Source organism: Daphnia magna, linkage group LG6 (assembly GCF_020631705.1).
Source record: "Daphnia magna isolate NIES linkage group LG6, ASM2063170v1.1, whole genome shotgun sequence".
NCBI classification, from domain to species: Eukaryota; Metazoa; Arthropoda; class Branchiopoda; order Diplostraca; family Daphniidae; genus Daphnia; species Daphnia magna.
In genome coordinates this window covers 1,417,778-1,439,044 of record NC_059187.1, presented here as the reverse complement: position 1 = coordinate 1,439,044, position 21,267 = coordinate 1,417,778, and the positions used below count along the sequence as shown (strand labels likewise).

General features: G+C 41.4%; 3 protein-coding genes and 1 long non-coding RNA gene across 9 annotated transcripts; 1 reads left to right on the top strand and 3 right to left on the bottom strand.

Moving 5' to 3' along the window:
* Nucleotides 1–4,333: 4,333 nt before the first annotated feature.
* LOC116925520 (Ca(2+)/calmodulin-responsive adenylate cyclase) lies at nt 4,334–14,473 on the bottom strand. Of its 3 annotated transcripts, XM_045174987.1 has the most exons (15): nt 14,215–14,473; nt 11,408–12,675; nt 11,060–11,274; nt 10,808–10,985; nt 10,585–10,729; nt 10,040–10,309; nt 9,771–9,959; nt 9,425–9,703; nt 8,309–9,331; nt 6,920–8,228; nt 6,405–6,861; nt 5,853–6,322; nt 5,617–5,787; nt 5,307–5,553; nt 4,334–4,755 (listed from the first exon to the last, which is right to left on the bottom strand). In XM_045174987.1, exons 2-14 carry the CDS (start codon nt 12,451–12,453, stop codon nt 5,327–5,329), a joined length of 5,979 nt encoding a protein of 1,992 aa, XP_045030922.1. In that variant the 5' UTR covers nt 12,454–12,675; nt 14,215–14,473; the 3' UTR covers nt 4,334–4,755; nt 5,307–5,326. The 3 variants fall into 3 exon arrangements, with proteins under 3 accessions (XP_045030922.1, XP_045030921.1, XP_045030923.1); XM_045174986.1 differs by having other exon boundaries at nt 4,334–5,553; XM_045174988.1 differs by having other exon boundaries at nt 4,334–5,553; nt 10,040–10,285.
* Nucleotides 14,474–14,849: 376 nt separating this feature from the next.
* On the bottom strand, nt 14,850–17,766 carry LOC116925521 (protein FAM117B). Of its 4 annotated transcripts, none has more exons than XM_032932221.2 (8): nt 17,572–17,766; nt 17,171–17,505; nt 16,936–17,110; nt 16,544–16,880; nt 16,344–16,467; nt 16,149–16,256; nt 15,868–16,006; nt 14,850–15,787 (listed from the first exon to the last, which is right to left on the bottom strand). In XM_032932221.2, exons 2-8 carry the CDS (start codon nt 17,448–17,450, stop codon nt 15,466–15,468), a joined length of 1,485 nt encoding a protein of 494 aa, XP_032788112.1. In that variant the 5' UTR covers nt 17,451–17,505; nt 17,572–17,766; the 3' UTR covers nt 14,850–15,465. The 4 variants fall into 4 exon arrangements, with proteins under 4 accessions (XP_032788112.1, XP_032788111.1, XP_045030928.1 ...); XM_032932220.2 differs by having other exon boundaries at nt 17,171–17,457; XM_045174993.1 differs by having other exon boundaries at nt 16,936–17,107; nt 17,171–17,457.
* Nucleotides 17,767–17,904: 138 nt separating this feature from the next.
* On the top strand, nt 17,905–19,702 carry LOC123473720. The gene is made up of 2 exons (XR_006647993.1): nt 17,905–18,203; nt 18,407–19,702. It is a non-coding gene; the product is annotated as an uncharacterized LOC123473720 (long non-coding RNA).
* LOC116925522 (histone acetyltransferase KAT8) lies at nt 19,281–21,237 on the bottom strand. The gene is made up of 7 exons (XM_032932222.2): nt 20,994–21,237; nt 20,811–20,922; nt 20,589–20,736; nt 20,314–20,532; nt 20,005–20,235; nt 19,694–19,938; nt 19,281–19,631 (listed from the first exon to the last, which is right to left on the bottom strand). The coding sequence occupies exons 1-7, from the start codon at nt 21,157–21,159 to the stop codon at nt 19,409–19,411; spliced, it is 1,344 nt and encodes a 447-aa protein (XP_032788113.2). The 5' UTR covers nt 21,160–21,237; the 3' UTR covers nt 19,281–19,408.
* Nucleotides 21,238–21,267: the final 30 nt, after the last annotated feature.

Here is a 21,267-nt window from a genome sequence, read left to right as displayed (position 1 = left end):
GATTTTGACAAAAGTGGGAAGGCTATACCCTTCCCACTTTTTCATTTTTGGCCAAATTTTTAATTTTGCTTAAAATACATGAATTCGATTCAGAATTGAATGAAAATCACGAAAATCAGGTTCATTTTTCTATTGGTTTTATAGTTTTTGATTTAAACGTTAAAAAGCCTAAATTAAGTTGTTGCGCTATCAGCACTGTTTTCGTTAATTTTTGAAACGGCTGGTATAATGAGAAAACCAATCACTAAATCGAAATCAGCGTTTAATTTCGATTATGCAGTGTGATTTTTGGATAATTTCAAGAGATGTCGTTTTTTGCCGATTTTGACAAAAGTGGGAAGGCTATACCCTTCCCACTTTTTCATTTTTGGCCAAATTTTTAATTTTGCTTAAAATACATGAATTCGATTCAGAATTGAATGAAAATCACGAAAATCAGGTTTATTTTTCTATTGGTTTTATAGTTTTTGATTTAAACGTTAAAAAGCCTAAATTAAGTTGTTGCGCTATCAGCACTGTTTTCGTTAATTTTTGAAACAGCTGGTATAATGCGAAAACCAATCACTAAATCGAAATCAGCGTTTAATTTCGATTATGCCGTGTGATTTTTGGATAATTTCAAGAGATGTCGTTTTTGGCCGATTTTGACAAAAGTGGGAAGGCTATAGGTATACCCTTCCCACTTTTTCATTTTTGGCCAAATTTCAAATTTTGCTTAAAATACATGAATTCGATTCAGAATTGAATGAAAATCACGAAAATCAGGTTTGTTTTTCTATTGGTTTTATAGTTTTTGATTTAAACGTTAAAAACCCTAAATTAAGTTGTTGCGCTAACAGCACTGTTTTCGTTTATTTTTGAAACGGCTGGTATAATGAGAAAACCAATCACTAAATCGTGTTCAGCGTTTAATTTCGATTATGCCGTGTGATTTTTGGATAATTTCAAGAGATGTCGTTTTTGGCCGATTTTGACAAAAGTGGGAAGGCTATACCCTTCCCACTTTTTCATTTTTGGCCAAATTTCAAATTTTGCTTAAAATACATGAATTCGATTCAGAATTAAATGAAAATCACGAAAATCAGGTTTATTTTTCTATTGGTTTTATAGTTTTTGATTGAAACGTTAAAAACCCTAAATTAAGTTGTTGCGCTAACAGCACTGTTTTCGTTAAATTTTGAAACGGCTGGTATAATGAGAAAACCAATCACTAAATCGAAATCAGCGTTTAATTTCGATTATGCCGTGTGATTTTGGATAATTTCAAGAGATGTCGTTTTTTGCCGATTTTGACAAAAAGTGGGAAGGCTATACCCTTCCCACTTTTTCATTTTTGGTCAAATTTCAAATTTTGCTTAAAATACATGAATTCGATTCAGAATTGAATGAAAATCACGAAAATCAGGTTTATTAAACGTTAATCAGGTTTATTATCAGGTTTATTAAACGTTAAAAACCCTAAATTAAGTTGTTGCGCTAACAGCACTGTTTTCGTTAATTTTTGAAACGGCTGGTATAATGAGAAAACCAATCACTAAATCGAAATCAGCGTTTAATTTCGATTATGCCGTGTGATTTTTGGATAATTTCAAGAGATGTCGTTTTTGGCCGATTTTGACAAAAGTGGGAAGGCTATACCCTTCCCACTTTTTCATTTTTGGCCAAATTTCAAATTTTGCTTAAAATACATGAATTCGATTCAGAATTAAATGAAAATCACGAAAATCAGGTTTATTTTTCTATTGGTTTTATAGTTTTTGATTGAAACGTTAAAAACCCTAAATTAAGTTGTTGCGCTAACAGCACTGTTTTCGTTAATTTTTGAAACGGCTGGTATAATGAGAAAACCAATCACTAAATCGAAATCAGCGTTTAATTTCGATTATGCCGTGTGATTTTTGGATAATTTCAAGAGATGTCATTTTTGGCCGATTTTGACAAAAGTGGGAAGGCTATACCCTTCCCACTTTTTCATTTTTGGTCAAATTTCAAATTTTGCTTAAAATACATGAATTCGATTCAGAATTGAATGAAAATCACGAAAATCAGGTTCATTTTTCTATTGGTTTTATAGTTTTTGATTTAAACGTTAAAAACCCTAAATTAAGTTGTTGCGCTAACAGCACTGTTTTCGTTTATTTTTGAAACGGCTGGTATAATGAGAAAACCAATCACTAAATCGTGTTCAGCGTTTAATTTCGATTATGCCGTGTGATTTTTGGATAATTTCAAGAGATGTCGTTTTTGGCCGATTTTGACAAAAGTGGGAAGGCTATACCCTTCCCACTTTTTCATTTTTGGCCAAATTTCAAATTTTGCTTAAAATACATGAATTCGATTCAGAATTAAATGAAAATCACGAAAATCAGGTTTATTTTTCTATTGGTTTTATAGTTTTTGATTGAAACGTTAAAAACCCTAAATTAAGTTGTTGCGCTAACAGCACTGTTTTCGTTAATTTTTGAAACGGCTGGTATAATGAGAAAACCAATCACTAAATCGAAATCAGCGTTTAATTTCGATTATGCCGTGTGATTTTTGGATAATTTCAAGAGATGTCGTTTTTGGCCGATTTTGACAAAAGTGGGAAGGCTATACCCTTCCCACTTTTTCATTTTTGGTCAAATTTCAAATTTTGCTTAAAATACATGAATTCGATTCAGAATTGAATGAAAATCACGAAAATCAGGTTCATTTTTCTATTGGTTTTATAGTTTTTGATTTAAACGTTAAAAAGCCTAAATTAAGTTGTTGCGCTAACAGCACTGTTTTCGTTTATTTTTGAAACGGCTGGTATAATGAGAAAACCAATCACTAAATCGTGTTCATCGTTATTTAATTCGTATATTAAAAATCAGACGGCATAATCGAAATTGAACGCCAATTTCGATTTAGTCATTGGTTTTCTCTTTAGACTAGCCGTTTAAAAAATTAACGAAAACAGTTCTGTTAGCGCACCAACTTCATTTATGGTTTTTAAAATGTAAATGAAAAACTATAAGACCAATAGAAAAATAAACCTGATTTCCGTGATTTTCATTCAATTCTGAATCTAAATCATGTATTTTAAGCCAAATTTGAAATTTGGCCAAAAATGAAAAAGTGGGAAGGGTATTGCCTTTCCACTTTTGTCAAAATCGGCCAAAAATGACATCTCTTGAAATTCTCCAAAAATCAGACGACATAATCGAAATTGAACGCTGATTTCAATTTAGTCATTGGTTTTCTCTTTAGACTAGCTGTTTAAAAAATTAACGAAAACAGTTCTGTCTATCACGCTGTCCAGAACCTTTACCATTAATCCAACTACGATGTTTTGCTATTAACTAGGGATTTCATAATAACCTAGTTTGGAGTCTATATCTACATATCCATCAAATTCTTAATTATTTAATTTAACGGCAGTCGTGGTACAATGGTAGCGTGCTGAGCTGTGGAGTGAAATGTCTGTGGTTCGCCTCCCAGATCTGATGTGAAGGTATTTATAGAAACTCAAATATTCTTTGATTAGAAAAGAATTTTTTATTTTGATATGTTGACGAGTGCGATTAAATAGACGCAACTATCTTCTAAGCTATTACATATTTACATACAAGTCCTAGCTGGGGATTGAACCCAGCGTCTTCGTCTCACGAATCCAACGCCCTACCATTGTGCTATTCCTGTTACATAAACATTTCTATAACTAAGGGTCAATTTAGGAGTGAATTATGGACTTAGAGAAAATTGATGAAAGACTTCCTTTCGCTGACAGTGCCTAACATCGCAAACAGGTCCCAGACCACTTATCTTTTGGAAATTTTGAATATCAATGCAAATTCATGTTTCTTTAAGTTGGCAGTGTTTGAAAATTCCCCCGTAGCAATAACAGCATCCAGACACATAAACTTAAAGATATAGTTTGCTGCTATTGTGCTGGGAATTGAACCAAAGTCTTTTGGATTCCTATGCAGATATTTTACTGTTATAATCCACCACTCATACGAAATTGCCCACCATTTTATTATGATATTCGGGGCAACCCGTTAACACTTGCGTAAATTTTCTTTTGACAGGGTGTTAGCCAGATTTAGAATAAGGACCGTCAACCTTGACTGTAATCTGGAGACTTTCGGCACAAATTTCTTAGTTATTTAACAGGATAGTTTAAGAAGAGACGAACATCAATACAAATATCTTAAGAAAAAGAATCTACCATTGCGATGAACATCACTCGGTGCAGAAGGATCTTCAGTTTTCCAGTCTTCTCTTTTGTTTCACGCATTATCTTGAAGTAAATTCTCTTTCCTGTCACAGCATAAAAATGTGTCGTAGCCAACGGTTTTAATCAATATCCAGAAGATCGTCTGTTTATTGAAGAACAACTATGATGAAAACGTCGTCTTATTGCTCTATATACATGACATGGGCGTGAGTTTTTTGTTTTCGTTTCGACACAGTGTAAAGAAAAACAAAATAATAACACTGAGTATGTTATTTTTTTTTTTTGATGATCTGAAATGTAACAGCTTTAGTCTAGCTTCTTTGAAACCATCATGCCGGCATTATTTTTTTCTTACTTACGTATGGTTTCCCGATAACATACCTAGTTAAGTACATAATGACATTTTAGGTAAAAAAAAACAATAACGGGATTCGTAACAGCAATCGAAACAACGAAACGGATCGCATCAGCAAATCCTCGACATCCATAGTTAAGGATAAAGGCACGCCTCTTTTTTCTTTCCACTGACCAAAAAAGTAACAAGCTGAATACTACACACAAGAACAAAATAAAAAAAAACAAAAAACAATCTACATCAGCAAGACTTCTTAAAAAAAAGAAAACGATCCGTCAAAAAGCCACCGACGAAAGAGCGATATGAGCGAGAGCAAAACGCAAACTAGGAAGAGCCATGCAGAGGCAATTCGAGAGAGAGAGAGAGAGTATATGCAAAAATACCATTATAATTAAGAGACAGAGATAGTTTGTTATTCTTCCCCAAGGAAAGACCGAAGAGGATATCAACTTAAATCACAGTAAATTCGAACAAATAAAAGAGAATTGTAACGGATGATCGTAATCAAAATTCTGACGGAGAAAAAAATGTCGTGCAATAATAATAAATGCCTAGGGTAGTGTAGCGATTACTTTACAAACTCCGTAAAGCTGCAGAGATTCGAATAATTAAACATCAACACAACGAGAAAATAGAGAGAAATAGACAAATGAATCGTTAAATGAAAAGAAGAAAAGAAAAACTCCCGAGTTTTTCTTTTGTTTTTAAATTAGAAAGAGTATAATTAACAGAACAGCTGGTCTTCACCTGGCTTTAAGTTAGACAACTTAGGCTTCTTCGCTGTCGCTGCTAGTGCTGTGGTTGCGCTGACTGGGCTGCCCGAAGCTGCGAGTTATGTGCTGGGAAACGCGGCGAATCTTATCTTCACCGCCAATCAGTTGTTTGCTGGCTGCGGCGTTCAACGACGCCTCGTCGTACAGATCGTCCGAAGCTAAGGAACTCGGACCGTAATTGTCATATTCAGAATCATACAACATACTATTTGCCATTTTATCTGAAATCGCGAAAATTTGCAACATTAGAAAAGCGATCGAAAATTGAATCGAATGAAACGTACTTGAGCCGACTCCAGAAGCGGATGGATTCGTGTACGTTTCTAAATTAAGAATAGGTTCCGAATCGAAGAATCGGGAGGAAGCACGGGAGCTGAGACTCGTGTCATCAGCCATATCAAAGTCACCAACAGGGATTCCATCGTTTAACAGTGAATTAATGTCACTTAATGCTCCTGCATTAAGCCAATCAATTACCAATGCCATTCATTTGATATGGTTGACCTAAAGGTGAACTTACCCTCAGCATCCGTCAGCCCGGCATCGTTAAATACGGAAAGATTCTCCATGCCTGCGTCATCGGTTGTGTAGCCCGTCGATTCGACATCGCTGGCCAGTCCAAAATGGAACTTGCGTCGACGATTATGGCACAATTTTCTGCCGTTGCCTATCGAATTCTGGTGGTTCGATCCTAGCAAAGGACCTTGAGGACAATCTTGATCTTGTCCGTCTTCGTTGCTGTCATCGTCGGAAAGATCGTCGTCATCTTCACTCCATTCCGATTGGCTTGTTTCTGCCTGAAGGGCGGCAGCACTGGCCAGGATTTGGCGAACTTGTTCCTGTTCCCTTCGCACGTCAACAGCCACGGCTACATCATCCCGTTTGCGCTCGTCATCCGTCGCATTTTCGTATTCACTTTTCTTGGCCTGGCTTTTAAGACTAGGAAAAAGACCTTCTGACCGTGTTGGACTACTCAAATCCAAAGGAAACCTACGAACAAACAATAAACCAATTAAAAAAACAAAACAACGAAAAACAAACGGTAAAAGCTTCCCATGGACTCATTCAATACCTGCTCGGCTGCAGTTTAGATGATTCGGGCAACTCTGAAAGGCCTTGAGGGGAGCGAACTGTTTCGCCCGCAGCTGGCGTCAGCTGAAGCGTCATTTTGTTTTCTTGAGGGTCGAAGCGTAGACCAAAGACGCTACCAATTTCAGATGTGCTACTGGGACTACACACAGCTGAGCTGGATTTGGTGCCGTCGGAGCTAATGACGATCAATTTGGGTGGTGAAGGCGGTTGAGAGCGTTGCTGTTCCTGTTCTGTCGTTTCGCCTTCCTCTTCGTCATCATCTTCGACTTGCGCTTCCGGCTCGTCGTCGTCAACAAATTCAAAACTTGCACACGATTCTGCCACGCAAGATTCCGCCATCAAATCAGAATCGGCGCCCGTAGTACCCGATTTCATGGAACGATTGCTACTTCCGGCAGTCGTCAACTTGGCCGTGGGCACTTTCAACAAATGCAAATCTAATGATGAAAAACACCGTTAAGAATACGCCATCCATTAAGATGGAAACGCTGTTACCTTTCAATTCAATCGACTCCGTCGTCGGTGCAGCGGACGTAGCTGCTGGACGAACTGGAGTTGGAAGAGATGGAACAGCTTCGGGTCGATGGCCGTTTGCTGTGAATTCCGCGTTCATTCGGGACCAGGCTTTTTCAATGTCAAGGCTGAGTGGCAGGAGCGAAGGAATTCGGAAATTTGGAGATGTACCAGGACTGTCCGGATCTGCCTCCGCTTCCGTTTTGGTGTAGCTCTCGTCCGACGAGCTGTCTTCCGTCTCACTTTCGCTACGTTCGCTCCTATTAGCCGAACTGACGTCATCAGCCGAAGAATGTATTCGCGTGGAGTAAACTTCGCCTCGCATGGAAGAACCGATTCCGGACAGGCTTTCGTCCGATCGGTGGCGCATATTACGGCCCATGTTTCGACTACTAGCTGCTGAAGATGGGCCGTGTGGAGGAGGAGGTGGAGGTGCCGGAAATTCAAAAGCCGGACGGCCCGGAATTCCGGAATGGTGGCCACTAGCGTGTTGCCTCTTGAGAGGTGGAGCGCTTGGCGATTTTTGCAACTGGATCGGTCCAGCCGCCACTGTCCTGACGGATAATCCAACGCCTAAGGGCGATCCACTTTCCGTCTCGGAGCAGCTGCGTATCGGACTGAGATTCTGCATTTGTTGTTGTTGTTGTTGATGCAACAACGTGGGTGCTTGTTGTTGTTGCTGCTGGTGGTGATGGATGCGACCGTTGCTCCGCGGAGGAGTGCTACCGTGCCGAGGGACTGGAGGATTGGGCTGGATGTTAGGAATGACTGATTGTTGTTGTTGTTGATGCTGCAACTGTTGAAGGTAAGGACTTTTGGAGAAACGAGGAACTTGATGATAGGCGGATGTCGGTGGAGGAGGAGGAATCAACGGTGGTGCTATCATTTCTTCAGAAAGCGGATGAAATCTCGGGTGACCGGGATCGTGCATCGGACTGCGCCTTTCTCGACTGGCACTGCCACCACTCCCGCTGTTACTCCTGCCAACCGGCCTAAGCTGCACTAGAGGGCCACCCATTTGTTGCTGATGATTTTGCTGTCTAATTTGCTGGTGGACTAATGCCAGCGGCGTTATGACTCCACCGTACATCGACGCCATCATATTCGCATTGTGATGATTGGGCTGCTTCATCATCATCAGCGCAATATCATCGACGCGAACGGTGGCTGGCTGTTTTCGATCCGTCAGGAAGTATGTCGTCATTTCACCTTTGCCTTTAACTTTGACACGCCCACGGCATTGGAATTCATAGGGCTGATGTCTCAACACCTGATACACCTCTTCCGTCACCTTAAAATAGAAAAAACAAAAACAAAAAACAAGTTTAATCCAATTTATCATTCGGATTTCCGGGTAAAATAGAAACATACCTGCGTGTGATTAGGCAATCCAGTGGAATCCATACGACTAGCTACGTTGACTGTATTGCCCCAAATGTCATATTGGGGCTTACGGGCGCCTATGACTCCGGCGACAACAGGTCCAATGTTCATTCCAACACGGAGCGTGAAATTATTGTATGAATTTTCGTTGATGCAGAGAAGTTTCTCTTTCATGGCGAAGACGAATTCAACGAGCGTAGCCAAGTAGAAACTTGCTGTCACGTTAGAGTCCGTTTCGACCTGTCCGATCCGCATATCCGGCATGAGGCCGACAGCCGCCATATAAGTCGATCCGACCGTCTTGATCTTGTCGATCGAACGGAATCGTTCCTCGCCCAGCAACTCGTCAAAATCGGCGATAATCTCGTTGAGAAGTCGCAGGCATTCGACGCCCTGATTATTGCCGTCCAGCTCGATATAGAACTCGTGGAAATTGGTGATGGACGCGAAAAGAACGCCCACTCGCGAATAACTCTGATGGTACAGTTCCAGATTGCTCCTCGTATTGTGGCCATCTTGACCGAGAAAATGCTGGGCCACGTGCGACGGCAGTAAATTGAATAGGATGCGCCGATTGCTGTGCTGCAGTGCATCCATCTCCTGTTTCTCTTCTTTAGCCTGGCTTTGCCACAGGAAATCTAGACGAGCCGTCCACTCGACTTGGCGCCCGTGCAAGATGACTCCGAGCAGGAAAAGTAGCAGCTGTAAGGAGCCCATAGCGCGTAAAGGGATCAGCGTTCCAGTGCGGGCATCATAGCAGTCGAGGATAGGCCGATGGGTCAGGTGGAAGAGTAGCAAATAGACGGATGTCACCAGAATCAATACGACGCCTTTGACTACGGCAGGCAAACGCAAAAAGATGGCCACGCCCAAAAAGCCGAGTACGCCGGACAGGATGATGTAGTGCGGCAACGGGCAACTGCGATGGTCTACGACGACTGAGCCTGCAGCAGATGGCGTGACATTGGACGATACGATGGGAACGCACGTGTTTTCAGGACGACAAGTAAACTGGGCAAATCAATCAACCAATTACAATACTGGCGAGTGAATTCTCAAGACAAAATGGAAAAGAAAAATAATATCAATAAAATAAATAAATACCACGTTGACTTGGGCGACGGCACACAAGAGGACGATAGTAAAGACGGTGATGGCTAGCCGGAAGGCAAACGCGTGCGTCACATCCCAACGAAGCCATCGGAGACGGGCAGCCAAGAGCATCATGAGTAAGACAGCAGTCCAGACGAAAGCCGTCAGAAAGAGGAGAAGAAGAATGAGCGTCCGAGGCAAAACGGCCAGCTGGACACCACCCAAAAACACTAGCAAGACCAGACTGCAAGCCAACGAACTTCCGAAACTGCTATCCGCATCCCGCTGGTACTAAATACATAAAAGCCGGCATTTTAGAAACAATCGCATTCAGAAAGAACGTGATGCTGGGCGTTACTTGTTCCTCTTTGAGCGAGTCACGGAAGCAGAGGGTTAACGCGTGGACATGATTGGATTTCTCTTGTCCCATCGAACGTGCCTCGATGGCCTGAGCTAAGAATTTGTTGACTCTATTGGTCGGCTGATGTTGATGAAAACTGGCATGACGCTTTTTTAGTGGCCGTTTCGACTTGTCAGTCACCTTGTTCTAATAAAAAATAAACATGAAAAATTAAAATCAATTGGATGCGCGTTTCTTTTTTTTCCAATCAATTTTCTACGCGTTACCTTTTTATGACCAGCCATGCTAGCACCGGAATTGTGACAATTGGCCGGATTCTGTTGATGTTGCACGTTGACAGAATGGATGGATGGAGCGGCGGCAATGTTGGAAAACGGCACCTCCACCGAATATTTGATCGAATGCAGCAGCTGGACCACCACATTGGACACATTACGAAACGATAATTTGCGACGTTGATTGCCACCCGATCCGCTCCCAGGTCCACCAGCTTGCCCGATAGCGCTCCTCACCTGCAGCGTGTTAAACAAGAGCGGCTGCATGTTGTCGTTGTTGATGACGATGGCGAAAAGCGAGAACGCAAAAAAAAAAAAGGCGCATGGAAAGGAAAGGGGTGGATAAAGGAAGTTTTCGTTAGTTTGGCTCGTTGCTAAGAGACGCGTCTGACATCGATTAGTTTTGCAAGGCACGAAGGGACGGACGAGAAAAGCGAGACAAAAAGCGACGCACATGCCACAATAAACGGAAGAATTTCTGGCGCCTTCCATACAAAAATAATAAAAGAAGAAAAAAAAAAAATGCTGGGTCTCACCTTACGACGACGTGCCGGTGGTACTATAAAATAGGTGTGGACGTTGTGATCCCGCAGGTACTGATTTCGAGATCCACCGCTGCCCGGCTCTACTTGATACTCACCGTGTAAACAAGCCAATGTCGACTCGGTAATGTGCACTCGTCTACGAAAACAAACAGACGTAAATACACAAAATATTTCCCTTCCTTTTCTTGTGCCAATTTGATATACAATGACGTACCCCGGTTCACCTCCGGCTTCCATGGCGTTGGCTAACGTCACATCATTCGACCAGACATCGTATTGCCATTTACGTAAACCGAGAACTCCGCAAAGAACTCGGCCGGTGTGAATGCCGACTCGCATATTGAGACGGACGTCTGTCGCCTCAACAACGGAAGCAATGGCGTCAATCACGTCTAAAAGTAAAACAACCGGGAAATGGACTAATGAAAATAAACAGGATTTTATTTAGCGCACTGTGAACTGATACCTAAACCCATTTCGACGCAGCAATGGGCGTGATCGGAACGTGGATCGGGCAATCCAGACACGCAATAGTAGCAATCGCCCAAAATTTTGATTCTCAAACAATGGTTGTCGCTGGCCAATTGATCGAAGCGGCCAAAAAGTTCGTTGAGTAGTCGGACGAGTTCCTGAGCTGTGCACTGCGATGCCAAGACGGTGAACCCGACTATATCGGCAAACCTGAAAATAAACAAAGAAAAAACATTTTCATATTTATTTTCGTTTAAAGGCGAGTTGTTTTTTTTTTTTTTAATGTTGTGCAACTGGAACGAGTCCAAGAAATGCAATGCGGGAATGGCCCAATTATTATTACAGAATGCTGACGTTCTCGTGGCGCTGGATGTAGATCTTATGGAATTGACCTTCGACGGGAGCCATCAGGTCGGCTTTCATCTCGACGGCGACGTGTTGCGGAAGGACGGACAGAAGGAGCCGTTCCAGTTTCTCATTTTCATCTTCAATCTCCAAACGGGCAGCGATGCAATTGCGTGTGTCGAGAAAAGCTTTGCGCTGAGCATTTTCCATCACCATGTGAAGAAAAAGGCCGACCGTGTTGACGGCCAAAAGGACCAGACAATTGCCCAGCACTTGTTGCCAGGCCAGCCACGGCAACGCTGTTGGCAAAAGAACAACAACAGCTAAATGCATCGTGCCCATTACAGCGCCAAACAACGTGGCCAGCCAGGTGGGCAATGGAAGAAGAGCGTAGGCTACGAAAGTAGCAAAAACAATTGGCCATAATCCTTCGGCGGCCGCAACCGTCGGCGTCGGTGGAGGCGGTTGAATCGCATCCGTCAAATTATTCAGACGTTTACTCGATTTGCCTTTCCCTCCTCGAGGCGGACGTGTCACCACCATATTGACGTCTTTCCCGAAGGCTTTGCTGGACAGCTGATCGACATTTTTCACAAGTCCAATGGAAGGCGAATAGCTGGAAGTTGCAGCCACATCTTTAGGGGCTGTTCCGGCCCAGCTGGCTATAGGGATGGGCAAACTAGCAACGCAGAGGGCTGTGCAAAGAGCCAGGAGGGCGTAGGCCAGCCACAGGAGGTGAGAATCGTGGCCGTTGCGTCGGATAATGAGAAAGGCTAGCAAAGCGGCGCAAGCGGCTGTTTGGAGCAAAAGGTAGACGCCCTGGACGGTGGGGCTGCCCCGTGAATACCAAAAATGAAGGCAGGAGAGGACGGCCCCCATGATGAGTAAGAGGATCGTGCAGCTGACCACCGAAGCCGTTTGTAATCGACAACTGTAACGGCCGTAAAGTGTCTCCAATTCGTCATTGGAGAAACGATTGCGATTGAGCAGCCGGGCAAAAGCCACTTTCCTGTGCGTTGGCATCGTGTTGACACGGTGATCCATTTTGTTCGCTCTTCCTTCTTTATTGATGGATGTCAAACAATTCTTCAGAGTGTTGACAAAAGTTCCGCACCCGGATGGGTTTTTTTTTTTGTTTTATTTTTGTAGGCAAACGAAATGTGTGTGTGTGTGTGTGTGGGTAGAGAAAATCCTCCCCTCCTCGTCCAGCTAGTCCAGCATGGCGGCCAAATTTCTTGACTTCTCCTTCTCTAAACTATAGAGACCCTGTGCGTGTGGACAAATAAACAGAAAACATCAAGACGTGATTAGTTTCCAGTCTCACACAGTCTCTTAACAGATGTCGGATGCCACAGCCATTAATCATTACAGACACACACACACAAAGTTGTACAAGAGTTAAGTGTTGAGAACTCCTCGTTTTTTATGAACCTATTTTCCCCTCAGTTTCTATTAAAAAATGTTAACCGCAAAGAAAAAGGAGAACGGGTCGTCCAAAAAAGCACTGCCGGACACTGGCGAGAATTGACGTCAACAACCGACAACTGCCAACTATAGACTAGTTCAACGGTATCTACTTCTCTTTTCTTTTTGTTTCCTCTTCTAGTCCCGAATACACGCGTGACTTTTACATAGCCGCGGTACGGTGAAAGCCCCCCCTGCCTCCAAAACAACAATTTCCCGACTATTTTCGTTCGCTTGGAAAGGGAATCGATGATGAATTTCTTGTTTTGTTTTTGGAGGGGAAAAAAAAAAATTCCCTTCCGTTTTGTTTTTCGGCGTTTGGTTGCGCGCCGACTTTATGGAATTTCACGTTGGAACATTCCAATCTGCAAAGTGATAAGTGAAGATTTTCTATCCCACCGTTGAACCAGCGCGAGCCTCTTTTTTTTGTGTTTGCGCGTAAATAGGTAGGAGGAGAAGGCGGCGGCGTCGGCGCGTCTGTCAACTGCTTTTAAGTCTTTTCTTTTTTCCCTTTCTACTGGCATGTGTTTCGGTGATGAAAAATTATTCAAAGTTTCGGTTCAAGGGCTCGATTCCAAATTTGTTTTTCTCTCCCTCACGGTGAACTAAAAATATACATAACATTAACACACGGCCGTTCCAGAAGCTCTCACCCCTTGTCGTTCCCTAGGAGAAAAAAAAAGAAGGGGACAAGATTTTTTTCAGTTTAAAACTGTTTGTATGGAGCAGTAACTTGTACAAGACTTGATTATCTCGTAAGAAACTACCACACAGACGTCCCCCTCTCCTTTACTTCAAATGGAGCCCTTGGGGTTCTTTTTAGCTTGCGGTACTAGTAACACTGACCGGATGTGCTTTTTTTTTTTTAAACCCTCCTTTTTCCTCGACGTTTGTAGGCTACATGGCAATTATTGTTATTAACCAAACACTAGAACACAATCGTCAAAAAGAAAAAAAAGTTCACCATGTCATTGCCGGTTAACTGACTTCTTGAAGTCTGTAGGGTAAAATGAAAATGGGTCTAAACAACACCTCATCACCCAATGAAAAAGACACCCCAAGCACACATTACATCGAGAAAAGGTATCTGAGATGTTTTTTCCTTTGCAACAAAACCTGCCCACTGATATCTGACCATTTGCTGAACTCTGCAGACACAAAAAAAAGGACCTTCAGCCATCATCAAAATCGAATTACCAAGAATTTTGGCTCTTGCTGCTACAGGAAGAGAAAACAACTGCAAAACTGGTCTGATATGCGTATGTTTTACACAATCACAATAGTGAATAATAATGAGATAGACAAGATGGGAATATTCCTCCTCCATAAACACATACTCACAGTGTTAATAAGGTGCAAACAAGGGGAGGCTTCGGGCTAATATTCTTCTCATTCAATTTCGAAAAGAAGAAATTAGGGCAGGTTTGATTAAGTTATCCGTCTAGCACTAATTGGAAAATGGTGATTCTTCTTCTACGATCGAACGAAATCGGAAAACGGGAGCCAAAAACATTCACGGGAAAAACTGACAGACAGACAAACAAACACACACACACAAACGGGACGATCTCCGATTTGCAACTGACACACAATGGATTCCCTGTGTGATGCCCCTTCCCTCAAGGATAGGTGGGGGGGTGGGGGGAGGCCTATTCTAAAAAGGAAGACGGGACTGAAGCCTCTTCTAACTTTATACGCTTTACCCATAATAAATGGGGGTATAGAGGGAGGGTCACCTTTTAAAACACTTTTTCAGAATAAGAAAATGGAATCATATTTCCTAGAAAACAGCCGTTAAATGGTATGACGACAGACGACCAAGTCAACAATTTTTTTCTCCAGATAATTACGTGTATATGTCCACATATTTTTTACGACTCGAACATATACTTTTTCATTTCAATCGTCAAATAGAATGAGCATAGACAAAAAGTTGATGAGCTCAAGCTCACACGATGAGACAAATAGGAGGCCAATCAAGTGAAACAATGTCACTTTGTATCCGATCGCCAAATAGTTGAAAAATTGCAACATTCCCTAAAAACAAGAACAGGAAAAACGAAACGTCCAATAAAAATCAATAAGAGCAAGGTCGTTCAGAAATGAAAGAAAAAGGGGAACCGAAACAAAGAGAAGGGGATATTTTCTGTGCGAGGATTTGTCTCATACAAAATTTCAACGTGGCGTTGGGTTCTTCGTGTTTCAAAAAGACTTTCGAAATCGAGAGAGCCTTTCGACCAAAAGCAGAAAAGACAACAAATTACAGTTGAGAGCCTGGGTTGATCAAAAATTTCAAAACAACAGTGGGTGCTAACAAACACGAACTTATTCTGTTTGATTCCTTTAAAAAAGGATTTACCAAATACTTTGCAAAAGACTTTTTTTTTTTCATCTGATATATCACCAGGAACAGTTTACAAAAAAAAGCATTTACCTTTTTTCTTTTCCCTTTTTCAAATGCAATAGTGGAATAGGATTCCAACAATAGAAATAACTATACGGTCAACAAAGTCTCCGGTCGTTTACCCTCTTGCGACGCTTTTTCACACACACGCGCGGGCAAACACATACAACTATTTTCAGAAAACGAAATCAAATGGGTTGTCCTGAGGGAGTGGCGGGAATCATTTGTACGGTGGAGGAAATTTGTTGTTGTTGTTGAACCGGCCACTGAGGAGGAACGCTACTCGAACGGTCTGAAAATTCACCGAGACTCAATCCGTGAATGAAATTGCCTCCTCCACCGCTACCGTTGCTGCTATTCACGTGAAACAATTGCGAGCTGCTACTGCTCTTCATGGTTGAGGCACTAAATTTGTTTAGCGAACAAAAGGCAGAACTGCTTGACGGTTGCAGTACAAATTGGGAGCTGGGTTTTGGAGGACAATAAACCGTTGTGGCATCTTGTCCGTTTCTAATTAGAAATCAGAATTAATATTGACACGCCCATGCATCAATCAAAAATTGAAAATGGCCGTTGGTTGGCTTGCTTACTTGACAGGATGCTCCGCAATTTTGAGGGTTTCAACTTTCTCGCAACCATCAGGCGGTTCGCGGCACAGAAAACGTCCTCTTGGCGAAGTGCCAAGCGCCAATGCTTGAAAATCTTCCGGCGATAGGGAATTATAGTCGCCTAGACATATACCAAACGGAAGTGTATACTACTGCAAGTTGTCACCAGCTGAAAGCTATAAATACTTGCGGGAGGTGGAGGATTTCGGGTGTGGAACGAGGACAAAGAAAGAAAAAAGCAAAGAAAAAGTGATTATGCATACCAATTTCTTCAGCTGTGCATCCGTCGCTGGGCGGTCTGGACGAAGAATGATGATGATCGAACACTCCCCAAACGGATGGGGAGACGGATCCACATGGTGAGGATGCCCCTGAAACAAAATAAAAAGTGAAAGATAATAAAATGCCATTATATACGACCACATTGTTTCTTCCCCTATCATTTTTCTCTTTAGTACCTGAAGAAGAATTCGTGGAATATGCTTTGACAGGAGTTTGAGTGTCAACGCTCCGGCAAGTATTGTTGCGTTTGAAAAGTTCGGCTATTGGAGCTCTATGGCCATCCGGTGTTGGTTCCATCATCTAAACGTAAGGAGAAAAAGAAAATGCGGTTAATACCTCTTCGTTACTGGAGATAGAATAGTGAAATGCTGCCCACTTTATTAGTTGATGGCTCCCCATTGCCCCTACAGACGAGCTTCTCGATTTCGGTGTTGAAACCCTCCACCGAATTTCTGGCTCTAGAGCTCTGCGTTGTGGGAATCGGGGGCACAGGAATAGCTCGAGACGTTTCTTTTTTATTATCACTGGACGCTACGGCCATCGAGACACGTTGTTGCTCCGTGTTGGTCGAGGCAGCAACCCGGTTAGGCGAAACCGAACCCGAACAACTCTGTTGAAATGGAGGTGGATTCAGTGCTTGATGGCCTAAAAACATGCGCTGCTTCTGCTTCCTTTCACGACTAGGGGAAAACTCAATTCCTCGATACGAGAACCTAATACGAAACGATGATTTCATTTTGCATCCAGGGTTGACAAAGAATCGTGTACCTTTTGATATCAATCATCCACTCCTCTGGAGTTTGTGTTGCTTTGTCAAGTAAATATGAACCGTAACCTACTGTCCCTCTGGGCCACTGGCCTTTGAGATAAATGGCATCAAGAGAAGCAGTTCTTCGCATGACAGGAAGATCATCCGTCTTTGGTACAGACTCATGGCTTTCTACTAAAAGAAACCATTAAAAATATAAACTTGTTAAGATGTAAATGCTTTAGTGATAAAAACCTTTTAGTGTAGGAGACCACTGTCTCAGCCTCCACGGGGATTGTTTTGATATTCCACACTGCAAGGTGTTACCAGTGCCTAAAACTGCAAGGGGTGGGTTCATTTTACTCCAGATGCTTTGAGACAAGTTGGTATGTTGTGGGTCTTCTGGCACATCGTGGATCACACTCTGAGTCATCAGACTGACTGGAATTGTTGCTCTGAGTGGACCACTTGATTTGTTTGTGCTAGGTGAGCCATTTCTTCTCAATTTTTGAGATGGCTGTGTATTACTAGACATTTTTTTACTGTAGAAAATATAGATTATTTAGATCCAGCTGTTCCAGTCGAGACAACTGCCGACACCAAGATAAAGATTTATAAAAAGAGCACAAGTTTGCCGATAACTTTCAATGTCTTACAATTATTAATGTAGCCTATTCTGTGAGATCTTCTGGGACTGAGAAAACGAAGATATGAAAGTAGCCCTGACCGACGATCGTCTTTACGACATAGCTTGAAACGAGCTCGTAATCTAATACTATATGGCCAAATCGGAGATATCTTAAACCTTCAATAATCTAGCGATATATTTCTCTGCGTGTAAAGCAGACGATATTTACTAACGATTGCCGCGCCACCGCGAGAAAAAGAAAAACAGCGCCTCTAAAAATATTTAGTACAATTATTTTTTGTATTCGATTGCCTTCAAATTCAAAATAATGATTATTTTTTAAACATTTCTAATGTCAGAGTCTCAGAGAATCATTGGTGCGGAATTGTAGGTAATAGCTTAGGGCCACGAATGACTTTTCATTATTAAGCAGTAGGTTTACTACCAAAATTCCACTAATATCATTGTTATGATTGGTTACCGAGGGAGGAAGGGAAATACTACAAACAAACAATGGTTCTAAAATTGGCCTTCAAAACCATATTCCCACTTGTGTACACTGTCTACACAAGTGTACAGTACACACAAATATATTTTGAAAAGCACAAAAGTAGACAGCTGCTGAGGTTATATGACGACAAATGATACGAAATCAATGAAGTAAGTGAGCTACAGAATTGCTATTTGTAGATACAACGAAAATTTTGACAATGCACGTAAGATTAGTAAGAGTTTCCGAGCATTCCTTACACCTTAGCTTCCTTGGAATGGGAGAAATGAAAAATGACAAATATTTTGTCGACCAATAGCGTTTTTGCCTTCTGGAATAGTTGCATTTTTGACCTATTGTATATCTACCTTAGGTTCAGTAAGCTGCTATAAGGGTTCTTAATGCTCCTAGCTGCTTCTAACCAAATTGTTTGTAGTCTCTTTTTTAAAATCTAGATATGTATGATCTTCCAAACACTTCTGGTTTGACTTTTTGTGATTCTTTCAGAGCTGGCTTTGGGGTCTCTAATAACAATCTAATGTATGAAGAACCAGAATGTCGTAAGTTATTAAACTAAACACACCTTATCCATTTCTTTTTGGGTGTTCTGTTAAAATTGGAAATCAAATGCAACTTTTTAATTAATCAATCTCCTTTCTTTCTCAAAATTGACATTCTCAAGCAAGTTCTTCACCTATCTTGCCAAAAATTATTTCAGAAATTTCTTGGCAGTTGCAAAAAACTTCCTGCTTTTACGTCATTTTCTGGCGATTGCCTCGTGTTCCGATTAAATGCCATTCTAATCATAGCCAATCACCTATCCTTATGTTTTGCTGAAAGCATTGTCTGTGTCGTAGGGATTTTCAGAAACAGCCCCTGAACGTACTTTTTGTTGTCATCTGTCAACCGAAAACGGCGAAGCCATTCAAATTTCATCTGTAGTCTATGTGCTTTTTTTTGCTACTAGATAAAGATTTGTCAGGAGTTTTTAAACCGGAAATTATCAGTCACATGTACTGACGAAAGGACAGGGTACACTACAAGAATTCTCTTTCTGCATTTTTGTTTTCTTTTTTCTTAATTTTACTGGTAGCGCCTTGCTGGGAGGAATTCGAAATCAATCTAAAGTTTTTCCCCCATGAACTAAGAGGAAAGAAAAGAAAAACTGTCGTATTTAAACAATAGCGCCTTAGCCATAATGAAAACGAAACTCATTTAACAATAAAGCACATTAAAACGAAACCATCCACGATTATCCGGCGTTGTTCGAAAATCAACATGACAATACACAGGGAGTGATAATGACGATGGCGTAGAGAAAATTCATCAAAGCAAATAATGAATAAGTGGTATTTTGTGGGCATTTAAATCTTGTTTACTTCTTATTGTTTTTAGGATAGTTTTTCCGATGAGCTGGTGACCACCTAATCGCCGAAACGTCAACAGTAAGTCGTGGTTTTTTGAACTGAGCTGATTTGATGTGCTCCTCAACCAGCTTTGGAGTAACACAGATGACATGCTGACCTTTCCAGTACTTGACCATGTTCATTGTTTGCAACGTTGAGACTATATCGCTCTGCGTGATACTCGTCATGTGGCTGTAGAAGAATCAGAATTCATTATTTACTAGTACATTAATAAAACAGTGGCTAGGCCATACCTCAAATCACGAATGGAGAGAGACCCTCTGAAGTCCCGTAAAATCTCTAGTAGGACCCAGGACCAATAGGAACGATAACTCAGCTTCCCCAAATCCGAAAGAGGCTTCTCAGGGCTGCCAACTGTGTTTTCCAATTTAGAAAGCTCATAGCTAAAAGCGATTAACAATTTGCCGTAGCCTTTTCGCTGAAATGGCGGCAAGGTTAGAATACAGGCCACATTGTTTCCGTCGGGAGATTCTTTTTCCTGTAATTAACAAACATTTGCGGTTAGTTAATCAATCAAGATTAGGACAAGCAAATTATCACAAACCTTAGAGAAATAGCCAACGACATGAGCGCCAGCTTTATCTATCTCGCACAGAATGTAGAAAAGGAAAGGTTCGACGTCAAAGTACAATGTCTTGTGATCTAGAAAGAGTTTGGCAATGAGACACAAGTTCTGAGCGTAGATTTTGTGCTCCTTTCCATCTGCTTCGTATATCGAAAGTGTGCCTTTTCGATAAATTTCTTTGCCAGGAGGTTGCCTGAGAGTACACTCGCACTAATTGGCACAATCAAATAAAAATCACACTTAGTGCATTCATCACGTAATAAAACCCCCCAAAAAGGCAGCCCTTACTATGTGGTGACGATAAGTTTTCTCCAACCTCATGTATTTAAGGCAGTATTCACATATCCATAGTTTTGGCACTTTTCCATATTCCTCTGGATAGGGACTGAAGTACCAGGTATCCATCTCATACTTACCCATCTGAATCTTGTCTATGTACTTGACTTTTGTTATAGCTTCATGTTCTTTCTCTAGAGCAGCTGTTGTTGGATCCATTTCGGCGTAAGTCTGTTAAAATTTTTTTAAAGAAATAAATGCACATTTTATTTGTTGAGGTAATTTACTTTCTGGACATGGTTGATTTCATCGTGTTTCCGTTTCTGATTGCGGGTAATTTTCCTGTCAGACTGTTCCAACAAAAGGTCCAGCGAACTGACTTTTTCACTTTTGCTCAAATGTGTTTCATTGATGTTGACTTGTGTGCTCAGAATCCTTGATAATAATAGCATGATTAGTAGAGTGTTATTCTCAATTACCCAAAAACCATATATAAGAATCTGACTCACTTTTCTTTTGATACCCATTCGTCAAGTCTTCGGTTGAACCCTTCGTAATGAACATAGTATTCATACAGACCAAGTGCTTTGTTGTATCTCCTCTGAATGATTTCTGCTGGGTCTAGAATTCAGTTAATTAAAACATGGTGTTAGGTCCAAGAGTTGCTAATGTCGATAATGCCAAATGCTTACGCCAAGAGTCTTCTCCTCGTTTAACCAAATAATGTTCACCAATTTCCAAAGGAGGATCTTGATCCTTTCTTTCATATTCATCCCCACTTTTGTCATCTTCTTTTTTGGTATCACGTGATTCTTGTACGGGTTTGTTTTCGGTTGGCTGAATTGTTTCAATCGACATCTTGGAATCTGAAATCACAACAAATACAAACCGCCGTTTTCCTTCAGACGGCACGCGAGTCTTGCGCAATTGGCACGCACTCTTGTGGTGCTTTTCTGAAGGTCGACA